This window comes from Rhinatrema bivittatum, chromosome 5, assembly GCF_901001135.1.
Source record: "Rhinatrema bivittatum chromosome 5, aRhiBiv1.1, whole genome shotgun sequence".
NCBI classification, from domain to species: domain Eukaryota; kingdom Metazoa; phylum Chordata; class Amphibia; order Gymnophiona; family Rhinatrematidae; genus Rhinatrema; species Rhinatrema bivittatum.
The window spans coordinates 233963095-233983433 of NC_042619.1; the positions used below are offsets into that span (position 1 = coordinate 233963095).

The 20339-nt window shown below is 44.7% G+C and overlaps 1 protein-coding gene across 1 annotated transcript in view; it reads right to left on the minus strand.

The window, feature by feature from the left end:
- Positions 1 to 20339, minus strand: part of TTC3 (tetratricopeptide repeat domain 3) — a 331906-nt gene that overhangs the window by 135251 nt on the left and 176316 nt on the right. Inside the window, exons 23-27 of the mRNA XM_029603249.1 lie at positions 14137 to 14259; positions 12286 to 12387; positions 11833 to 11928; positions 2526 to 2590; positions 190 to 323 (exon numbers count right to left, since the gene is read on the minus strand). Coding sequence (XP_029459109.1) covers positions 190 to 323; positions 2526 to 2590; positions 11833 to 11928; positions 12286 to 12387; positions 14137 to 14259 — 520 coding nt within the window. The remainder of the gene's footprint in view (positions 1 to 189; positions 324 to 2525; positions 2591 to 11832; positions 11929 to 12285; positions 12388 to 14136; positions 14260 to 20339) is intronic.

Consider the following 20339-nt stretch of genomic DNA (forward strand, 5'->3'; position numbering starts at 1 on the left):
ACTGAGGGCCTACATAGCATTAAACACATAGCCATAGGGCCAGCCTAATTATAGAATCCCAGTCTTTGTGCTTGACGAGAGGGAACAAAATAGCCAATAAATTCAGCAGAAGGCTGAATTACAACAGACCAAATTACAATATACTAGCATGCTGGATAGAGGTATACAGATGCCTCACACTGCACGTACCTTTATGGATATCCTGTTTAGAAAAACTATTGTCCTTTGGTTTTTCAGTTTTTTCTTTAGACAACTTTATTGCTTCTTTTCTTGACATCTTCCTTTTTAATTTTTTCTCTTGTATCATTTTTAGATTCCTAGGGCTGATGAAGAGAATTGATGAAAGACAGTGTCTTCATTGACAAGTTACACTAACAAAGGTGCCCTCCCCAGCCTGAACATTTGAAGCTCAAAATCCAGGGATCAAATAGGAAAAAACTTCCTTGTGATCGTGGTGAGCTCCAGTTATTGTGCAATACATGCAAACAGCAATGAAAGAACTATTCCTAAGTTTCCTGTGTAAAAGTATGTCCATCAGGTGTTATATGAGGAAGTCAGACTTGGTTACAAATTTGTTTTGCAGCTAATGCACAAAGATGGACAGATCCAGGTTACAAGGCTGAAATAAACATTTTTTTCTCAATGAATTCTCACTAGTCCATAATGTAGAAAATAAAGGCCAAACAAGTTGTAGGTAATGCCTTTGATTGGACTAAAATTTAATACATTTTGACTAGTTTTCCAGAGCTATAGACCCCGACCTCATAGAGAGTGTAGTTGTCAAAAGCTAGTAAAATCTATTTGACTTCAGGCCAATGAAAGGCCATGATCACCTAACCCTGACCTTCACTGAGAAGAGTCTATATTAAGGGGCTTGGAAGGGCCAGATTGCTTCTTGGGCATCGAACTAGGCTGAAGTAAATTATAAAGCAAGTTGTGTGTACCCAAGGTAGCATTTTCTATGGCATATCATGCTACTTTATATTAGAAACCATAAAACTGTCCTATAAACATGAGCCAGAGCAAAATGTGGAACCAAGACTGACATTTTTCCTCCAGAAACGTCTGTCCTCCTCCTCCCCAACAGAATTGCTGCCCCGGCCAGCCCAGTGCAGAAATTCCACGATCCTTCGAGTCACATTGCCATCCTGTGCATCTACAGCTTGCACAACAGAAAGAGGATGTGTAGGCCCAATCTGGCTGCAACAGCAGATGTTTTGGAGCTGCTGACTTTGTGCCCTGGCTGCTCTCGTCACAGAAAGTCCCCGGCAGCACCAGCCTGGGCAGCACAGGCGAGAAGGTGGGAGTAAGGACTGGTAAAGCAGCAGGCATTGCAAAAGCAATATGAAGGGCAAGCCGGCCAGCACATGCGACAGCAGTACCAGGCTTGGGAGGTACAGAGGATTGGGGGAGAAGTGCTTTCATGTCCTTGCAGCGCTGCAGTTCACGCTCAGTGACTCTCAGTCCACTGCTCTCAAATCCCTACCTCCCAGCCAGCCTGCCCTTCTTCTCCCTCAATAGGGGCCTTGCCAACCAATTGCCCCTTTCTCTCCCATAGCCAGTAAGGATATGAACTCCTCATCTCCTGGAGCCTGCTGTAGGTAGAGAGGCTTTAAATTTACAAAATGCCACCATTCACTGACTAATGGTAGAGACATTTGATCCCTTCTTGTAACAAAAATCACTGTAAACAACAGCTTTCTTAAACCAGCCCATGTGACTACAAAAAAAACCCAAAAAAAACAACAACCTAGATGGCTGGATGATTCACAGCTGTACCTATGGAAAAAAAAATCCCTGTGAAGCAGGCATCAATGCTAGATCATTGTCCATGTCAGGATTTTAATCCTCAGATTTTATGAATCATCCAACCAGCGAAGTTTTTTTTTGGCATTGGCTAGGCTTAGTGTCTGCAAAGTATAATGTTTCTCCTTATGTGTCTCTGCACTGATCTGACATTGAGATATGTCTTACACTTAAAGCATTTTTTTGTATACTTTTTTGCATTTAAAATTAAATTTGAAAACAGATTATTGTTACATGGAGAATACAAACTTTTTTTTCTATGAAACTAGCTCCGCTTGTATGATTGCCCCTTTGCACTATACTGCGTAAGCTTTTCTGTAGCTTTTTCATTCTGTTGATTTGTACGATACCACTTTTTGGCTTCTGCACTGTGATTCATATCATGCTCACTGAATAAATGAAATCATGCCCGTACTTGTTTTTTCCCTTATGTCCATCAAACTGTCATTTGCCTTGAAATATGTCAGCCCCATGGGTTAACTTGCCCCAGGGTTGGCGGGATGCATCCTGCTACAACATAAGGCAGGATGACCCTTCCCTGAAGGTGTAGCATGACATCGCAGGCTGAAATGCTTTTTTTTTTTTTGTAAAGGAGAACTAGAAGTTTGAGCTCAATACAAAAAAAATACAGATGTTAAGTTTCATTTCATCCCACTATATTCCAACCTCATGCTCCAAGAGACAACTCTAGCCATGACTCATATTGCACCAAGGCTCACCTGCAGCTTTTCTGTTTAACAGCAGGTTTCGGCTGCTTCTTTATTTTCTGAAATTTATGCTTAAACTGCAGGAGAAAGAAACGAGAAAATCCAAAAATAATAAGTGTGCATTAAACATCTGTAAATATGCTCCTCCATGAAAGCAACTCAAAACTTAGAAAACTTAATCTAGATTTAGAAGTGTGAGAGAAACAGAGGGATCACATGAAGTAGCTGGTGAAATTATCAGTTTTCTACAAACTGGGAGCTCAGAACTTTGAGCCTAATAAGGAGATATTTTTACCTGTTAATTTTCTTTCCATGAATCCAGGTTTCATCAGTCCAGTCAAGACACATGAGGTTATGTCCACCTACCAGCAACTGGAGGTAGACAGCACAGTTTTCCTCGGTGACATTATCTCCACTATTTAGAGATTGTGCACAGGAACTACTGGAGAAATTCCTTACCTGATAATTTTGTTTTGCTTAGTGTAGACAGATGGACTCAGGACAGACACCTGACAATATGACTCCCTTCCTTCCTTATATGGCCAACTTCCCCAAAGGGTACTATACTAGTGTAGCAAGGTTTACGGAAAGAAAATTAAGAAGCAAAAACCTCTCCTTCCATCCTGCTATACTGGTGCAGTCAAGACAAGTGAGAAGTACCAAAGGCCAAGTAAACTGGGAAGGAGAAAATGAAGGCCGTTTTGAGAACAGCATCCCCAAAGGCTGCATCTTCCTTAGCAAACACATCCAAACTATAATGCTTAGCAAAGGAATGCAAGGATAACCAATTAGCTGCCTTACCAACATCAACCAGAGTTATAGAACCTGCTGCAGGACCAGGAAGAAGACTGAGCTCTAGTAAAATAAGCATGAATAATCTTGGGAGCTTGACGTCCCCTGAGCACATGTGCTGAAGATATCACATCCTTGATCCACCCAACAAGAGTAGCTTTGGAGGCTGCCTCAGTCTTACATGGACCTCCAAACAAAACAGTCTGTCAATTTTATGAAAACAATTAGTAACCTCCAAATGCTTAGAGAGTACGCTATGGTCATCCAAAAATCTTAGTAATTTGTCTTCCTGACACTCCTCTTTAGAGAAAGACAGCAAAGAAACAGACTGATTGAGGTGGAACACAGACACTTCCTTCAGAAGAAAGAAAGGCACAGTACGAAAAGATACTGAAACCACGGCAAAATTAAAAAAAAAAAAAGGTCCCTACAGAAAAGAGCCTGAAACTCCAAGGTATATTGTGCCAAACACACTGTCACCAGAAGACCACCTTCAAGGAAATATCCTTAAGAAAGGCATGATTCAAAGGTTCAAACGGAATCGCTTCTAAATGCCTTCAGAACCAAATTGAAATCCCATTGAGGGACTGTTGGCCTAAATGGGGATCGCAATCATTTTGCCCTATGGAGAAAATGAGACACATCTGGATGGGAAGCTACTGAAAACCCTTGAACTTTTCCCCCAAAACACAAGATAGCCACTACCTGGACCCTCAAAGAGTTCAAGGCCAAGCCCTTCTCCAAGCCAACTGGAGAAAGAGACATCCAAATGCAAAGGGGAAAGTGACTGTTCCCTGTAAGATGCTTCAACAAGGTGCCACACCCGAATATAAGCCAGAGAAGACTTATAAACCTTCAATAAGGTGACAATCACCAAAGAAGAATAACCCTTTTTTCTCAACTATGACTTCTCAAGATCCAGGCCATAAGAAAAAACAGAGCAGGATCCTTCATGGAGAAGTAACTCTGCACTAATGATGAGTGTGCCTGAACAGAAAACCAACATGGAGAAAGGAAAATGCCCCAGAATTCTCTGCTTGGCCTGCCTTGGCTGTATGAACTCTTAAGTGACTTATTGAGAATGACTTGCAGAATTCCCAGGATATCTGGACAGGCAGTCAAGCTGGCTCCCCATCGGGGAATCAAACCCCGGTCTCCTGCATGACAAGCAGGGATACTCACCACTAAACCACTCACGAGCATCCAGCAGACAGAAAGACTGGTAGATTTAGAGCATTATCAGATCCGCATACCATGGCTTCCCTGGCCAGTCTGGAGCCACTAGAACCACTTGAGTGCTCACCTCATTTATTCTGTGCAGAATGCGACCTATTAGAGGCCAAGAAAGGAATACGTTTAAGTAATCCCCTCTTGGCCGAGGATAAACCAAGGCATCTATTTCTTTGGATCTGCTCTCCCTGAAGAACCTCCAAACTTTGATATTTTGGGAGATTGCCATCAGATCCATGTGAGGCATGCCCCACTAGCATACTATTTGCTAAAGTGCATTGTGACTGAGCTCCCACTCTCCCACGTCTAGAAGGTTCCTGCTAAGGAAGTCAGCCTATACATTTTCCTGGCCCACAATATGAGCAGCAGATTCTTCTCTTCCCAAGGGAAAAGAAGATTCATCTCTTCTGACACTCAATAGGAGCAGCAGTTTGTTCTTTTCCCAAGATTCATCTCTTCTGACACTCCTGGACTCCTGGTCCTGTCTTGCCTATTCACAATGCCACTGCTATGGCATTCTTGGAGAGGACTCTTACCTCTTTCCCTTTGATTAATGGGAGAAAATGACAAAAAGCCAGCCTTATTGTTCTGGCTTCCAGCTTGTTGATGGATCAAGAGACCTTGGACTACCTGATCCAGACAATGTACCTCCAATCCTAACAGACTCACATTTATACCCATGAGGAAGGAACCACACTCATTCTTCTGAACAGACTCTGAGGGGCTGACCACCAAAGAAGACTGTGCCTCACAGACATGGGCAGAGAATAGCAACACTCATAATCCAGCATACAGGGTGACCACCAAAATATGTATGAGCTCTGGCCCAAGGAACCAGATCCAAAGTGGCTGCCATTAAGCCAAGCAGCTAAAGGTAGCCCAGGCTCTTGGAGCCCTCAGAGCAGCAAACCACTATATCTGAAGAATAATCTTGGACACTATCTTCTGTCAAATATACTTGTCCAGCCTCTGTGTAAAACAGGGCACTCAGATATTCCAAGAAGTTAGTTGGACTATGCTTGCTTTTTGCAAAATTGATGACCTAACCCAAGTCTTGTAAGACTTGGACCACACTGTTTGATACTTAACCCCTTTCTTGGTAAGACTTGGCCCTTATCAGCCAATCATCCAGATTGAATCATACCACCTTCTTTCCTTGAAAAGACTGCTACTAACACTATGAATTTGATAGATGTTTGTGGAGCCATGGCTAAACCAAAGAGGAGCACTCTGAACTGAAAATATTGCTGAATAATGAATAAATGAAGGTACCTTTGGTCTGCCTGTCTAATGGGAATATAAAAATATGCTTTCAACGGGTCCAGAGATGATAACTTGCCTTTCCATGCTGCCACGAGCATGGAACGAAGAGTTTCCATTCTGAAGTGAAAGATGAGGTGTGCATTCACAAACATCTATCAAATTCATAGTGTTAGTAGCAGTCTTTTTAAGGAAAGAAGGTGGTATGATTCAATCTGGATGATTGGCTGATAAGGCTGATAATTTTTTTTTAATTTATTTAATTATTTATTATTATTTATTTATTTTATTTATTTATTTATTTATTTATTTTTTATTAAACCACTTCTATTTTTCCATGATTTCAGGACAGTCCTCCAAGCGCTACTGTTCGCCAAAATAGACTACTGCAGTGCTCTCTACCTAGGACTCCCCAAATCTACTACCAAACCACTGCAGATGATACAAAATGCAGCAGCGAGACTGCTGACCAGCACCAGCCGCGGTGAACACATCTCACCCATCCTCAGAAACCTACATTGGCTACCAGTAAATTTTAGAATCCTATACAAATCAATCACCCTAATACACAAAACCATCCATCATCAACTTCAACTCGACCTGGAAATCCCATTCAAACTCCACTCCTCTAACAGACCAACGAGAGATATTCATAAAGGCACTCTACAATTTCCTCCTACTAAAGCCACACGCCTCTCCACGACCAAAGACAGAGCTTTTTCGATAGCAGGCCCATCAATTTGGAATAATATCCCTTCAAACCTCAGATTGGAACCCTGCCTCTTAACTTTCAGAAAAAGACTCAAGACGTGGCTCTTCCACCAAGCCTTCTCCGATCCACCAGACAATCACTAATGGCCTTCCACTTGCACCCGGCCTTTAGACACTTATCTCCATGAACTATGGACTCTGGCTCCTCCAGGTTAAAGCACCGTCAAGCTTTAACCCGTTTTTCACTATCGTATTAATTTATTATTATCATTTACCTCTATCTTCCTTCCAGCTTATTAGAAGCTTCCAAGTTCTCGATTCCAGTTGATTGTAACTTTGACTTATTCATACCTATTGTTATCTATTGTTAACCGAATTGTTTCCTTCAGTTATACCCCCTGTTAAATGTAAACCGATCCGATATGGTTATTTACTATGAAGGTCGGTATAAAAAACTGTTAAATAAATAAAAATCTGGATGATTGGCTGATAAGGGCCAAGTCTTACCAAGAAAGGGGTTCAAGTATCAAACAGTGTGGTCCAAGTCTTACAAGACTTGGGTTAGGTCATCAATTTTGCAAAAAGCAAGCATAGTCCAACTAACTTCTTGGAATATCTGAGTGCCCTGTTTTACACAGAGGCTGGACAAGTATATTTGACAGAAGATAGTGTCCAAGATTATTCTTGCTGGGCAGACTGGATGGGCCGTTTGGTCTTCTTCTGCCGTCATTTCTATGTTTCTATTTAGGTTGAGGATAGGCCTATAAGATCCATCTGGGAACCACAAAATAAATCGAATGCCAACCCTGAACTTGCTTGGAAAGAGGGACCGGTAACACTGCCTACAGCAGTGGAAGTCTTGAAAGAGTATCCTGAACCACCAATCTTTGGGCGACCAAGGTGCAAACAGACATCAAACAGGCACTGGGAACAAAAAAGGCAAGCTCTAGACAGTAAACTAAATGGATGATTTCCAGCATACACTGGTCCAAGGTTATCTGGGTCCACTCCTAATAAAACTGTTGTAGGTAACTGCCTGCCGCTGGCACAAAAGATTGTGGGGCCTAACCATAATCTGAGGCACTAGACACCTCTAGCCTTGGTCTCTTAGCATCTCGAAAACATTGGTTTTTCCCTTTAGCCTTAAAGGATCATAGAATGACTGTCTACCAGGCCGGAAAATGTCATAATGCCTCTGTATCGCTCCATGGTGAGACCGCACCTTGAATACTGTGTACAATTCTGGTCGCCACATCTCAAAAAAGATATAGTTGTGATGGAGAAGGTACAGAGAAGGGCAACCAAAATGATAAAGGGGATGGAACAGCTCCCCTATGAGGAAAGGCTGAAGAGGTTAGGGCTGTTCAGCTTGGAGAAGAGACGGCTGAGGGGGGATATTATAGAGGTCTTTAAGATCATGAGAGGTCTTGAACGAGTAGATGTGACTCGGTTATTTACACTTTCGAATAATAGAAGGACAAGGGGGCATTCCATGAAGTTAGCAAGTAACCCATTTAAGACTAATCGGAGAAAATTCTTTTTCACTCAATGCACAATAAAGCTCTGGAATTTGTTGCCAGAGAAGGTAGTTAGTGCAGTTAGTGTAGCTGGGTTCAAAAAAGGTTTGGATAAGTTCTTGGAGGAGAAGTCCATTAATGGCTATTAATCAATTATACTTAGGGAATAGCCACTGCTATTAATTGCATCAGTAGCATGGGTTCTTCTTATTTTATTTATTTATTTAACATTTTTCTATACCGACATTCGCACGAGACATCACATCGGTTTCCAGATAACAGCAAATTCAGCCAACAGGGCTTTACATTGTAACAGATATTATAACTGGGGGGGATGGAGGGGGAGGGAAAGGGTAGGGCAGTAACTTGGAACTATGTGAGTAGGTGGGAAAAGTAGTGGGGAATAAGGGGGATTATTTACAAAGAGGCAGGAGTTAAGTACATTCTATGAGCGTTCTATTATATACATTCAATATACAAGGCGAGGGGGAAGTGGGGGGGCTATGTGAGGGAGGGATGGGGGGAGGGGGGCGGGGGGGGGAGGAAGGAGTCTGAGTGTGAAGTTGGGTGGAGTGGAGGGGGGGGTGAGGGAGGGGGGAAGTGAACTGGGCTAGTAGATTAAGAGTATGCGTGCGTGAACAGTCATGTTTTAAGTTTCTGTCTAAATTTCTTTGGACAGATCTCAAGGCGTAGACTGGTGGGCATTGAGTTCCATAGCTTGGGACCAGCTAAGGAGATGGAGCGTTGTTTGGTGGAGGCGAGGTGTGATAGTTTGGGTGTGGGAATGGGTATTGTTGCAAGGTAAGGCGATCTGGTTGGTCTAGATGTCGTACGAAGGTGTAGTGTGTCAGAGAACCAGTGCATGTTTGGGTTGTGGATGGCTTTGTGTATGAGAGTTAGAGTCTTAAAGACGATTCTTAGTGTTTGGGTAATTGCCAGGTTCTTGTGGCCTGGTTTTTGGCCTCTGTTGGAAACAGGATGCTGGGCTTGATGGACCCTTGGTCTGTCCCAGCATGGCAATTTCTTATGTTCTTATGATATTGTCTGACCAAAGCCTCTATCAGATCGGTAAAAAAAGTGACTTCTATCCTTAAAGTGCCTTTTCGGGTTCATATTTCTAAAATTCTTAACTGCTCCAATTCTGCCCCAAAAAGAAGTTTTCCTTTAAAAGAGAAGTTTGCCCAAGCAAAACTTAGACCACGAATCCTCTGTCCAGTTGCGGAGCCAAAGAAGCCTTCTGGACACTACAACTGGGGTCTCAGATTTAGGAGAAATCTGAAGAAAATTATATAAAGCATCAACCATGAAAGCTACACAGCTGATTCCATCTTAGCAGTCTCCTCACTTTCCTGGAGCTGCTGAATCCACTGCAAAAGAGCCCGAGCCACCAAGCCGCCATACATAGAAATGTGAACAGTAAGAGCCATGAAAGTAAACAAATGTTTCAATAGTAGCTCAATCTTCCTATCCTGAGGATCCTTTAAAGCAATATTACCTTCCACAGGGTTACTGGTCCGCCTAGTAAGGGCTGTTACAAGGGTGTCTAACTCAAGACTCATTGCAAATAAGCACTGAATTGTTTCCAGAGGATAGGGATGCAGCTAAGACAAATTCTTCACTCACTTGAGGCCACTCGCTGAGACTCCTGTTCAGAAAGCACCATTATCCAAAGTGAAGAGGAAAAGCTGGACTTGTGGACCCCCTTTAAAGAGAGGGTTCCAAAACTGGAGCCTCCTCAATCTTAGAATCCTCTATGCACAGAGGAGAAACCATCTGATCAATGAGTGTCGTAGTCATGCCTCTAAGAAATACACAAATTATGGAATCTTAGAGAAGATGATTCTCCTTCCTCTATGAAGGCACAACTAGCAGAATCTGGCAAATATTCCAAATCTTTCCGTGGCTCTTCTGGAACGGATAAGGGCAACTCTGCTGCTCCCCTGGACTTTTTACTGAGGATTCATTTACTAGGCTGCAAACTGGAAGGGAAGCCTGAGCCCTCCAAAAACCAACTCCTACCATCAGGCTTCTGTATTTCACAGAAGGCCTGATACAGGAATCTGAAAAATTCAGGAGAAAATATCTCCTCCCCCCCGCCGAGCAGCTCTCCCACAGCAGCTAAAACTGGGTGTTCCCCAAAGTCCCCAGCAGCATCAGAAGCTGCAGAGAAGAGGAGGCACCCGCAAGGGAGAAATCCAAAATGGTAGCTGAACCTACCCAATGACACAGAGGCCACAGTTCTAGAGGAAAATCTAAGGTGGTCATACAAAGCATCTGCGGAAAAGGCAGCCCCCAATTCTAACCTGGCTGCCTCCTGACTCTCTGGGAGCTGCTGAAGCCCAGCATAAAACAGTTAAAGCTGCATTTCCTCTGCAAATGGAAACCTGAACTGCCAAAGACGAAGAAGCAAAGGTATGCTTCAAGAGGAAGTCAATCTTCCTGTCTTTAGGATCTTTAAGAGCTGTGCCCCCTTCCACCAGGGAGGCAATCTCATCATTCTGGAATAGGTGTATGACAGAGGAATTCCCTCTCTCAGAGGATTATTTGCCCTCCTCCAAGGAATTAAGATGATTGCCAGTTTCTGGCTCCTCCTCTGCCCAAGAATCCGGGAGAATCCTTGGTGAAGATCTCGCATCCAAAGTCAAACATGCTTGGATCAGCATGGCCTACAGGCCTCGAAGGTGAGAACAGCTCGCAAGAAAACTTCAAAAGGGCAGCCATTCCCGCTGCGGTGTGAGCAAAGGACCTTGTCCCACCTGACTCTCTGAAGAAATTCTACTGGGCAATCCTTAGACAGTCCATCACATGCAAGGCAAAAGGAGCCAGCCGCACTAACACTCTGGCTCCCGCAGCCCCCACCACCAGTATCCCTGCTCGGACATACTCAAAATGTCAGTTTGCTTGCCGGTGCTCATTCCCAGCCAAAGAGAGGAAACAAACATCTGGAGCTGTTGCACTTGGGAAGAGAGGAGAAACAGGACTGACAGACTGCCCAGGTAGAGGCCTCAGACTTTACTTCTCCAAAACACACCCCTCCTCCGATTCCAAGCATGGGCACAGGTCAACTTACCCCTGCAACTGCCAGCTGCTTCTTGACTTCCCTTGTCACCTTCCAAATGAAGGCAGAAAATAAATACAGAAGGCTGAGGGGGAGTCTCGGGGGGGGGGGGGGGGGGGGGAACCCAACTTCCCAGGTGAGAGCCATCTGTTCCAAGGAAAAATAATTCTTGAGCAAGCCTGCTGCCCCCCCCCCCAGCTCAACCAGACCCCTACAGGGAACCTGGCAGACAACTGGACTTGCTCAACCTAGCATAGAACCAGGGAGCCTGGGCCCAGGAAAGCTCAACTAAGGAAATAGTGAAAACTGTTACCCTAGGAACCAAGCTGAGGAGCTCTCCACCAGGAGAAGCTAAAGGCTGGGAGCTGGAATTCCTATTGCATCGGTCCAAAACTGCTACCATTTGCTGAAGACCAAAAATACTGACTTATGCCTACACTACACCATCCTATATAATAGTGAACATGCCACAGCAAAAGGCGTGACCTCTGTCTCTATCTTCTAGCAGGCAGTGTAAACTCGCACGTCTCTACTGGTCTAGCAAGATAAAGAATGAAATGTTACCCGGCGCACTGAGCAGACAGATGCTTGACATCACAGCCATTAAAACTAAGGTCCCATTTTTATGGTTACTTACCTAGTGAAAGACTACGTGAAGTATCAACTGGTTCTAACAATTTAAAAAGCAATTTTTCTTGCCAACTATGTTACACAATTCCACCTTGCTAATGCTTTCTGCGTGGATATTTACCTCACACTTCACTAAACCAGTGGAGTTGAAAATGATAATATGACATATTTTGCCTCCACAGTCTGGTGTAAAGCACGGCTCTTCAAGGAAATCCAGCTGGGGAAAAAATGTTAAAATAAAATGCAGTCAGTCCCATGAAAAGTACTATCTGAACTTAAGCTCAAATGGCAAATATCCCTCCCCCACCTCAATAAATAGCAAACACAGGCACCCACGCACCAAAGCTCTTCCGCTGAACTCCGAGCAAAGGAAAAGATGATAGGCCCTCATAGCATAGGCCCTCAAGAACCTCACTGGTGCCCACACAATGATCCCTGAAGACAGACAACACGTGTCCATTTATAAGGCTGGCAGGGTGAAGAGATCCACCCAGGAAGAGACACACACATATGGCGTGGAAGTTCATAAAAGGCAAAGGTTGGAGGGGAAGACCTGAGTAGCCTGCTGCCTTACCCTGTCACTTCTGTCAGAACACATCGTCATCTTGAGCTTCTTCCAGCAGTTCATGTGAAATTCCACTTTACAATGCTGGCAGCAGGTCAGGCGAACAAACCCCTGAAATTCAGGAACCCGCAGAAAAATAAATAAATGAATAAAACAAATCATGAAAAGGCAGGCAAAAACACTGTATAACAGGTCAGAAAATAAATCTATTTGGTGTTCTGTGAAGGTATTTTTACGGCTGCAGATGGAGGAGGATGGAATGACAGGGGAGTGAAAGATCCCAGATAGGAGATTGCTGGTTTGTCAGTTGTATTGCATTTTTTTTAGTGCTTGAAATAGTATTTATTTGTGTGCACTGATTGTACTCCACTTTGAGAAAATTTGTCATTTGAAAGAGTAGGAAAGAAATCTGTAAATTTAAATTTAATTAAAAGAGCTTATCAAAATAAATATGAGATTTGCTAGTCATGCATTCAGCACTTTCAGAGGCAAATTAGCTAAATCCAGTACTGGACAGCATGAGAGAAGGCAAAATAGCAGTCTGGGGTGTCGACATTTAAAAAAAAAAAATATGATCAAGATCTGGAAACACGAGCAATGCAAAGGAGAAAGAAAGGGGACTTCCACATCATAGGCGCCTACTCTTGTATTGAAGACAGCACTTGGCAATGATGGTTTTGAAAAATTCACACCGATGGCTCACTGTGGCCCTGTCACAGGGTACCTGGGAGCAGCTCCCCAAGCTTGACAATTTATAACCCAAGACAACAGTCCACATCCTCCTAGTGTGGACTATTGGATGTTCCTTCCTTGAGACAAGCTTGGTTTGAAGAGATGTGGGAACATTCTTTCTCAATTGCTGCACCAGAAATATGGAACACTTTCCCAGAAAATATGAGATTCCTTACTGAAAACATTTTTATTTAAACAAGCATTTCCTGATTGACTATTTAAATTATATTCAGAATAGTTCTTGGTTCAGTTTTATTATTTTTATTTCACTTTTAAAGGTTAAGTATTATTTGGATTTTTTTTAGATTTTTTTTTTAATGTGGCAAGTTTTATTAATTGTATGGTATTGTCTTTGTCTTGTATTTGATTATGAATGTTTAAAGTGTAAATTGCCTAGAGTCCCAGCAGTTAGGCAATTAATAAAATTTGAATAAATAAAATAAAATAAATAAGCTTAAGATTTTTCAGACAGCATCAGCTGCAAACAGTTTGTGTGAACTTATTAACTTCCAAAACTCCATGAGGAGCTTTCCTTATGTCACTGCTGGTTTTTTTTTTTACCTGTGGAAAACTCCCTCCTTAGTGCACAGCCAAATACAATAGATTATAGTTGCCTGCACCATTTAAATATTTGGGGTAATTATTACAATTGGCTGCACCCACTTCAACTGCTTGGACAGAATGCTCAGCAGGACAATAATGGTCAGCAGAAAAGAGAAAGAGAGTGGTATCATCGCCTCCTTTTTTCTGCTGACCGTTATTGTCCTGCTGCGATCCGGACTGGCCACGGTCAGAGACAGGATGCTTCACCCAATAGAGACGGCTTGGTCTGACTCAGCATGGGGGGGGGTTTGTGTTTTACAGAGCTGAAACTTCTATTTCCTGTGCTTGATTTCCGACACTCCACTGCGAGCCACAGGTGCAAGCTTCAGCACTCGGATGGACCAGCTCAACCTTTAGTGCTCAAAATTCAAGCCGTGCACCTTGGCAATAGTACATAACCAACCAGTGTAACACCATGGAAAATAAAGTTACTTTGGAAGCATTGCTTTTCTCTCTCAAAAAAAGAGGTTCATCCAGTTAGAAACATATCACATTGGTGATCCTTACTGCACTTTTTCTTTTTACCTTAAAATCCGGATCTGAAAAGTATATGTTAATTTTGAAATGGCCCTTGCACAGCGGATAGCGGCAAACTGCATCTGGCTCTGGAGGGAACCTGCACTGTTCAATAAAATTATCCAATAGCACCTACGGCAGCAAACAAAAATTTAAAAAATGAAATTAAAAGCAAGGCAAGGATGCAGAAATAAGCCAAGACAATACCAGGATCAGAATGTGGGGCATCTCATTTCTTAGTGATAATAAACAGCAGAGTTGTTTACCTGTAACGGGTGTTCTCAGAGGACAGCAGGATGTTAGTCCTCACACATGGGTGACATCATCAGAAGGAACCCCGATGTGGAAAACATGTCAAAGTTTCTAGAATTTTGACTAGGAACATTGAATATGCCCAGCATGCCATGTACCTCGCATTCACGCGGAATCCCTCTCCAGTCTTGTAAAATAGAATTATGATTAAAATAAAAAATAGGAGAAACAATTTTGCGGAGTAGCAGGCGGGTTTTGTGAGGGCTAACATCCTGCTGTTTTTACAGGTAAACAACTCTGCTTTCTCAGAGGACAGTAGGATGGTAGTCCTCACACATGGGTGAATCCCTAGTTATAGGATGCTCCCCAATACAAAAGGAGACCAGCAGACACCCAACTAGGTGCCAATGGACATATCACCACTGCTGTTGGAAACAGAAGGGGAGACAGCCTGAACCCAAACAACGGGCCCTAGGCAGGAGAGTTGGGTTCTACACCTCAAACAGGTTCCAGTGGACAGACTGGTCAAACCTACTGTCATACTGGCCATCTCTATTCAGACAATAATGAGATGTGAATATGTGGAGAACAATCCATGTCGCAGCCTTGCAGATATCCTCCACAGAAAGTGTTCGCAAGTGGGCCACCGACACTGGCATGGCTCTGACATAATGAGCCTTGACATGACCCTCAAGATGCAGTCCTGCTTGGGCATAACAGAAGGAGATGCAATCTGCTAGCTAATAGGATAGTGTCAGTTTGGCAACAGCAATACTCACACTCAACCTATTCTTGTCAAAAGAAATAAAAAGTTGGGTGGACTGTCTATGGGCTTCTATCCACTCCAGAGAGGAGGCTAAAGCTTGCTTGCAGTCCAATCTGTGCAGTGTTCATTCATCTTGGTGCAAATGGGGCCTGGGAAAGAATATTGGCAAGACGACTTACTGGTTAAGATGGAAATCCGTGACCACCTTAGGCAGGAATTTAGGGTGCATTTGCAATACCACTCTGTCATGATAAAACTTAGTATAAGATGGAAAATTCATTAAGGCCTTGAGCTCACTGACTCTGTGAACTGAAGTGACCGCCACCAAAATTATGAACTTCCAAGTCAGATACTTCAGGTGCACAGCAGCTCAAAAGGACACAACAGGAGGCCTTAGGGGAAGCTTCAACTGAAGCAGGCCCCGCATGAAGCATACAATTATTGGCTGTACAAAGATGGGTATACCATCTACACCTTGGTGGTATGCACCAATTGCACTGGCTTAAAGACCAGCTCTAACAGAGTTGATCTTTAAGCCAGCCTCCGATAGGTAGAGGAGGTAGTCAAGAAGTTTTGTGTGGGGCAGGAGAATGGATCTAAGGCCTTATGCTCACACCACATGGAAAACCTCCTCCATGTCAGTCCATAAGACTTTCTAGTGGAAGGCTTTCTAGAAGCCACCAGGACCTGACACACATCCTCTCAAAGATCAAGCAGCTGTAGGATTAACCTCTCAACATCCAGGCAGTGAGCGACAGGGCCTGGAGATTGGGCTGCCGCAGCTTGCTTTGATCTTGTGTGATGAGATCTGGGGAAGTCCCCAGACTGAGTGGTCTCCGGATGGACAACTCCCAAAGGAGTGGAAACCAGATCTGTCTCAGCTAATGAGGGGTTATGAGGATCAGAGTCCCCCTGTCCTCGCAAAGCTTCAAGAGAGTTTTTGCCACTAAGGGATACGCATACAGAAGATCCTTGCCCCAATGACGGGCGAGGGCATCTGAGGCTGGTTTGCAGACTGACCTGTCTACGTCCAGGCTCCCCTAGAAGCGGAATATCCGATTTGCTATCCCTGGTCCAGGGACCACTCATGGGGTCTGAAGGCTTGACTCATCCTGTCCACTACCACGTTCTCCATCCCTGCCAGGTACATGATCCTGAGTACCATCCCTTGGGACAGGGCCCATAACCAAAACTGGACAGCTTCCTGATACAGGAGGTACGATCCCATGCCTCCCTGCTTGTTGATATACCACATTGCTACTTGGTTGTGGATGTGCATAAGGACAACTTTGTTGGATAGCAGATCTTTGAAAGCCCATAGTTTGTACCTGATCACCCGAAGCTCCAGTAAGATGATTTGACAAGAGCGTTCCTGGATGGACTAGAGACCCTGAATGCTTAGCCCATCTACATGAGCTCCCCACCCCAGGCGGATGCATCCGTGGTTAGGACAATTTGGGTTGGGGGACTTCGAAATGAGATCGCCTGTTCCAGATTTGAAAGTACCCACCACTAGGACAATGAGTCCCAGAATGACTTGGACACAATCCTGAAGGCTCCGAGGAGCCTGGCCCATTGCAACTTCAGGGTCCATTGGGTTCTTTGCATGTGTAAACATGCCAAGAGAGTGACATGGACAGTTGCGGCCATATGGCCCAACAACCTCAACATGTGCCAGGCTGACACTTGCTGGCTCTGTTGGATCTCTGTCACAATGGTCGTCAAAGGTGACGGCCCTCTGGTGAGGCAGGAAGGCCTTAACCTGAGCCGTGTCTAGCAGGGCTCCTATGAAGGCCAATTGAAATGACAGGCTGAGATGGGACTTTGGGTAGTTGAGAACAAACCCTAGTGACTCCAACACCCAGATGGTCAAGCACATGAACCTGGTGGCCCCTGCCTGAGAACATGCTCTTGACCAGCCAATCATCCAAATACTGGAAAACATGCACTCCCAGCCTGCAGAGGTGCACTGCCGCCATAGCCAGGCATTTTGTGAAGACCTGTGTGGCTGACCCTAGCCCGAACGTCAACACCCGGTACTGGAAGTGCTGTTTTCCCCACAACAAATCGGAGATACTTCCTGTGATAAGGGAAGATCTCGATATGAGCATATACATTCTTTACGTCAAGGGAGAATAGCCAGTCCCCTTTTTTGCAAAAGGGGGCTCAAAGTACCCAGGGAAACCATCTTGAACTTTTCTTTTCTTAGAAACTTGTTCAAGGCTCTTAGGTCCGGGATGGGATGGAGTCCTTCTGTTCTCTTTGGAATCAGGAAGTACCTGGAGTAGAATCCCCACCCTCTTAACCCTGGTGGTACGGGCTCAACCGCTCTGGCCGTTAAGAGGGAGGAAGCTCTGCTAGTAGTACCTCCTGATGGGATACCATCCCCCAAAGCGAGCATATAGGGCAATTTGGTGGGACACCCAATAGATTCAATTGGTACCCCTGACGGATGATGGACAGAACCCACTGGTCTGAGGTTATACTGGGCTACTGGTTTGCAAAGAACTGCAGCATTCCCCTGACCAGAGGGTCCATCGTCCCAGGTACAGACAACTGGCATACGCTCCCTATGACCCAGTCAAAATCACATCCCCGGAGTTGACTGAGGTGCTGTGTAGGGCTTGGAGACCCTCTGCTATCTAGGACAGCTGCAGGAGCCCTGATGGTGTTGATGGGAGCGAGGGGGTAAAGGATAGTAATTCCTTTGGCGAAAGAAAGAATTCCTTGGCCCCTGTTTCACCGGCCTCCTAGAAGTGGTGGAGGTGGAGAGTTGTTGGAGGGTTTCATGGCGATCCCGAAGTTGGGCCACACCGTCCCTCACCCTATCTCCAAAGAGATTCTCCCCAGTACACGGCACATCAGCGACGTAATCCAGTACCTCTGAGGCACACAGACATGCCATTCTGCAGATGCCAATTCCCGCTGCAAAGACTCTTGATGCCATCTCAAAAACATCATAGGTCACACAGACTTCATGTTTTCTGCACTCCAGTCCGTTATGCACCAATGACATAAGGACATCCTGCTGCTGTTGAGGCAGCTGCTAAGCCACCTCCTGCACCTGCTTCCAAATGTCTTGTGAGTACTGGCTCATGTAGAGCTGGTAGGCAATGAAGTGGGCAAAGAGCATGGTGCCTTGAAACACATTCCACCCAAGATTGTCCATCGCTCTATGGTCCTTCCCCAGGGGCGCCGAGGAATGAATCCGAGAACGCTTATCGAATCCGGCAGTGTTCTTGATGAGGTAGACTCTGTCTGCCTTCTTCTGTAAGAGGGTGTTCCCATATCCTCAGCAGCAATTCCTTAAGGATCACATGTACCAGGACTGCCACGATCTCCTTAGCAGGCTCCAGAAACCGGCTCTGGTGCTCTGTGCCACAGGACCAATTCCCTGCATTATCCTGTCCATCACTAGTTGCACTCGGCGCTCCAGCTCCTTCTCAAACGTTGCCAATGCCAACACTGACTGAGAGAAGTGGCCAAATCCTCTTCGGACCCTTGATGTGGATCAGTGACTAGCTTTAGGACCGGTGGCGACCACTGCAGACCCCTGGCACTAATGGAGAATTGACATTCCTCGCCATGGGGTCACTTCGGGGCATCACAGCAAAAGTCAGTGCATATCCATGCCCAGCACTGTGCATCGCTAGGGACTGGTGCTGATGCTTCTTCGGCTTCCCTCGATGCTCAACCTGGTCCTTCCCCACTGCCAAGGCAGACGACAAGGAACCCGTCCTCAGCTTGGAGGAGATTGACGATGGTACATCTCCAGTGCCCCTGTCCGCCGGCAGCATCAATGGTACAGATGGTCCCGCCGATGTCAATGGCTCAGTGTCCATCGTGTGGCTCCTTGGTCCTTCGATGTCGATGGCTCAGACTTCTTTTACCCGAAGAGTTGCTTTATCTTGTCGAGTTGAAGCCAACGTCCCTTGGTGTCATCTAGGTGCATAAGTGGCAATCCTAGAAGTCATGCGAAGCAGAGGACACATATCTCATGTGGATCTGTGATGGACATGGTCCTTGGGTACATCGCTGAAAACCAGATGTGTCCATGACGGAAGAAACAAAGAGGACACAAAGCAAATGCGATGGCCAGCGGGCACTGATGCACCGCCGCCACGGGGAATCGACCACAAAAAGAAAGTTACCCAAATCGCCGAAAACCCTGATTAGCAGACACTATGGGAGGGTACTGAGAGGGACCCAGTGATGGAGCAACAAGGAAAAACCATGAAAAACACAAGAAAACCCAAAGTTTTCTTGGGGGAAAAGAGACCGGAGAGGGATCCCGTGTGGATGTATGGTATAGGGCATGCTGGACATGCTCAGCGTTCCCTAGTCAAAGTTCCACATCGGGGCTCCAGCTGATGATGTCACCCATGTATGAGGACTACCATCCTGCTTGTCCTTGGAGAAAGAACATTTACATCCCATAAGAGAACAAAAAGCTCCATGGAGAATGAATCCTACTTTCTAGAATGTTCACATGCATGCATCTGTGCATACATGTGGATTGGGGGAAAAAAAAAATCAACAACCTGTCAGGATTCCCTTGGAACTCCTTTCCTGAAATTTTTGTGTGGATAAGAGACCCAACACAAAAGTTACTGCAGCAGTGGGACAGAGGAAGGGGAGAGAAACAACCCAGAGACACAGTGACCTCCATAAACCTTCTTCCCTTTGGAAAGTGGGCTACAGATATCTCTCGCCCAGGATGGAGCAGTGACTTTCAGAGACAAAACTTTCTCTGGGTTTAGGCAGTGTAATCTGCTGCTGTTCTCTACTCCCTCCTTTGGTTCAATCGTTCTTCCATTATAAGACCCCAGTGTCAGTCTTTATTTTACTTTTGTATGTGGAAATACATAAACTAAGCCAGAAAACCTGTCTGGTCAGAGGCCCCAGTATATACAGACTAGCAGGTGACAAAGAATATGAAGAAGCCAGCAGGAAGTCTGAAAGAAAAGCTTTTCATTTATACATTTCTGTCAGATCTCATGTTTTTCAACTTAAAAAAAAAACAAAACTTTTTTTTTTTTTTAAAGAAGATCCATGCAACTCTGAAGAAAGCTGAACTTTTTGGTTGCAGCAGTTTGTCATTTTATACTCATACTGCATGCATCTTTCACTTCGTTGACCTCTAGTTATTTTATTGGTCAATTTCTCTGGCCACCTTTACCAAAGGTATTTAGTA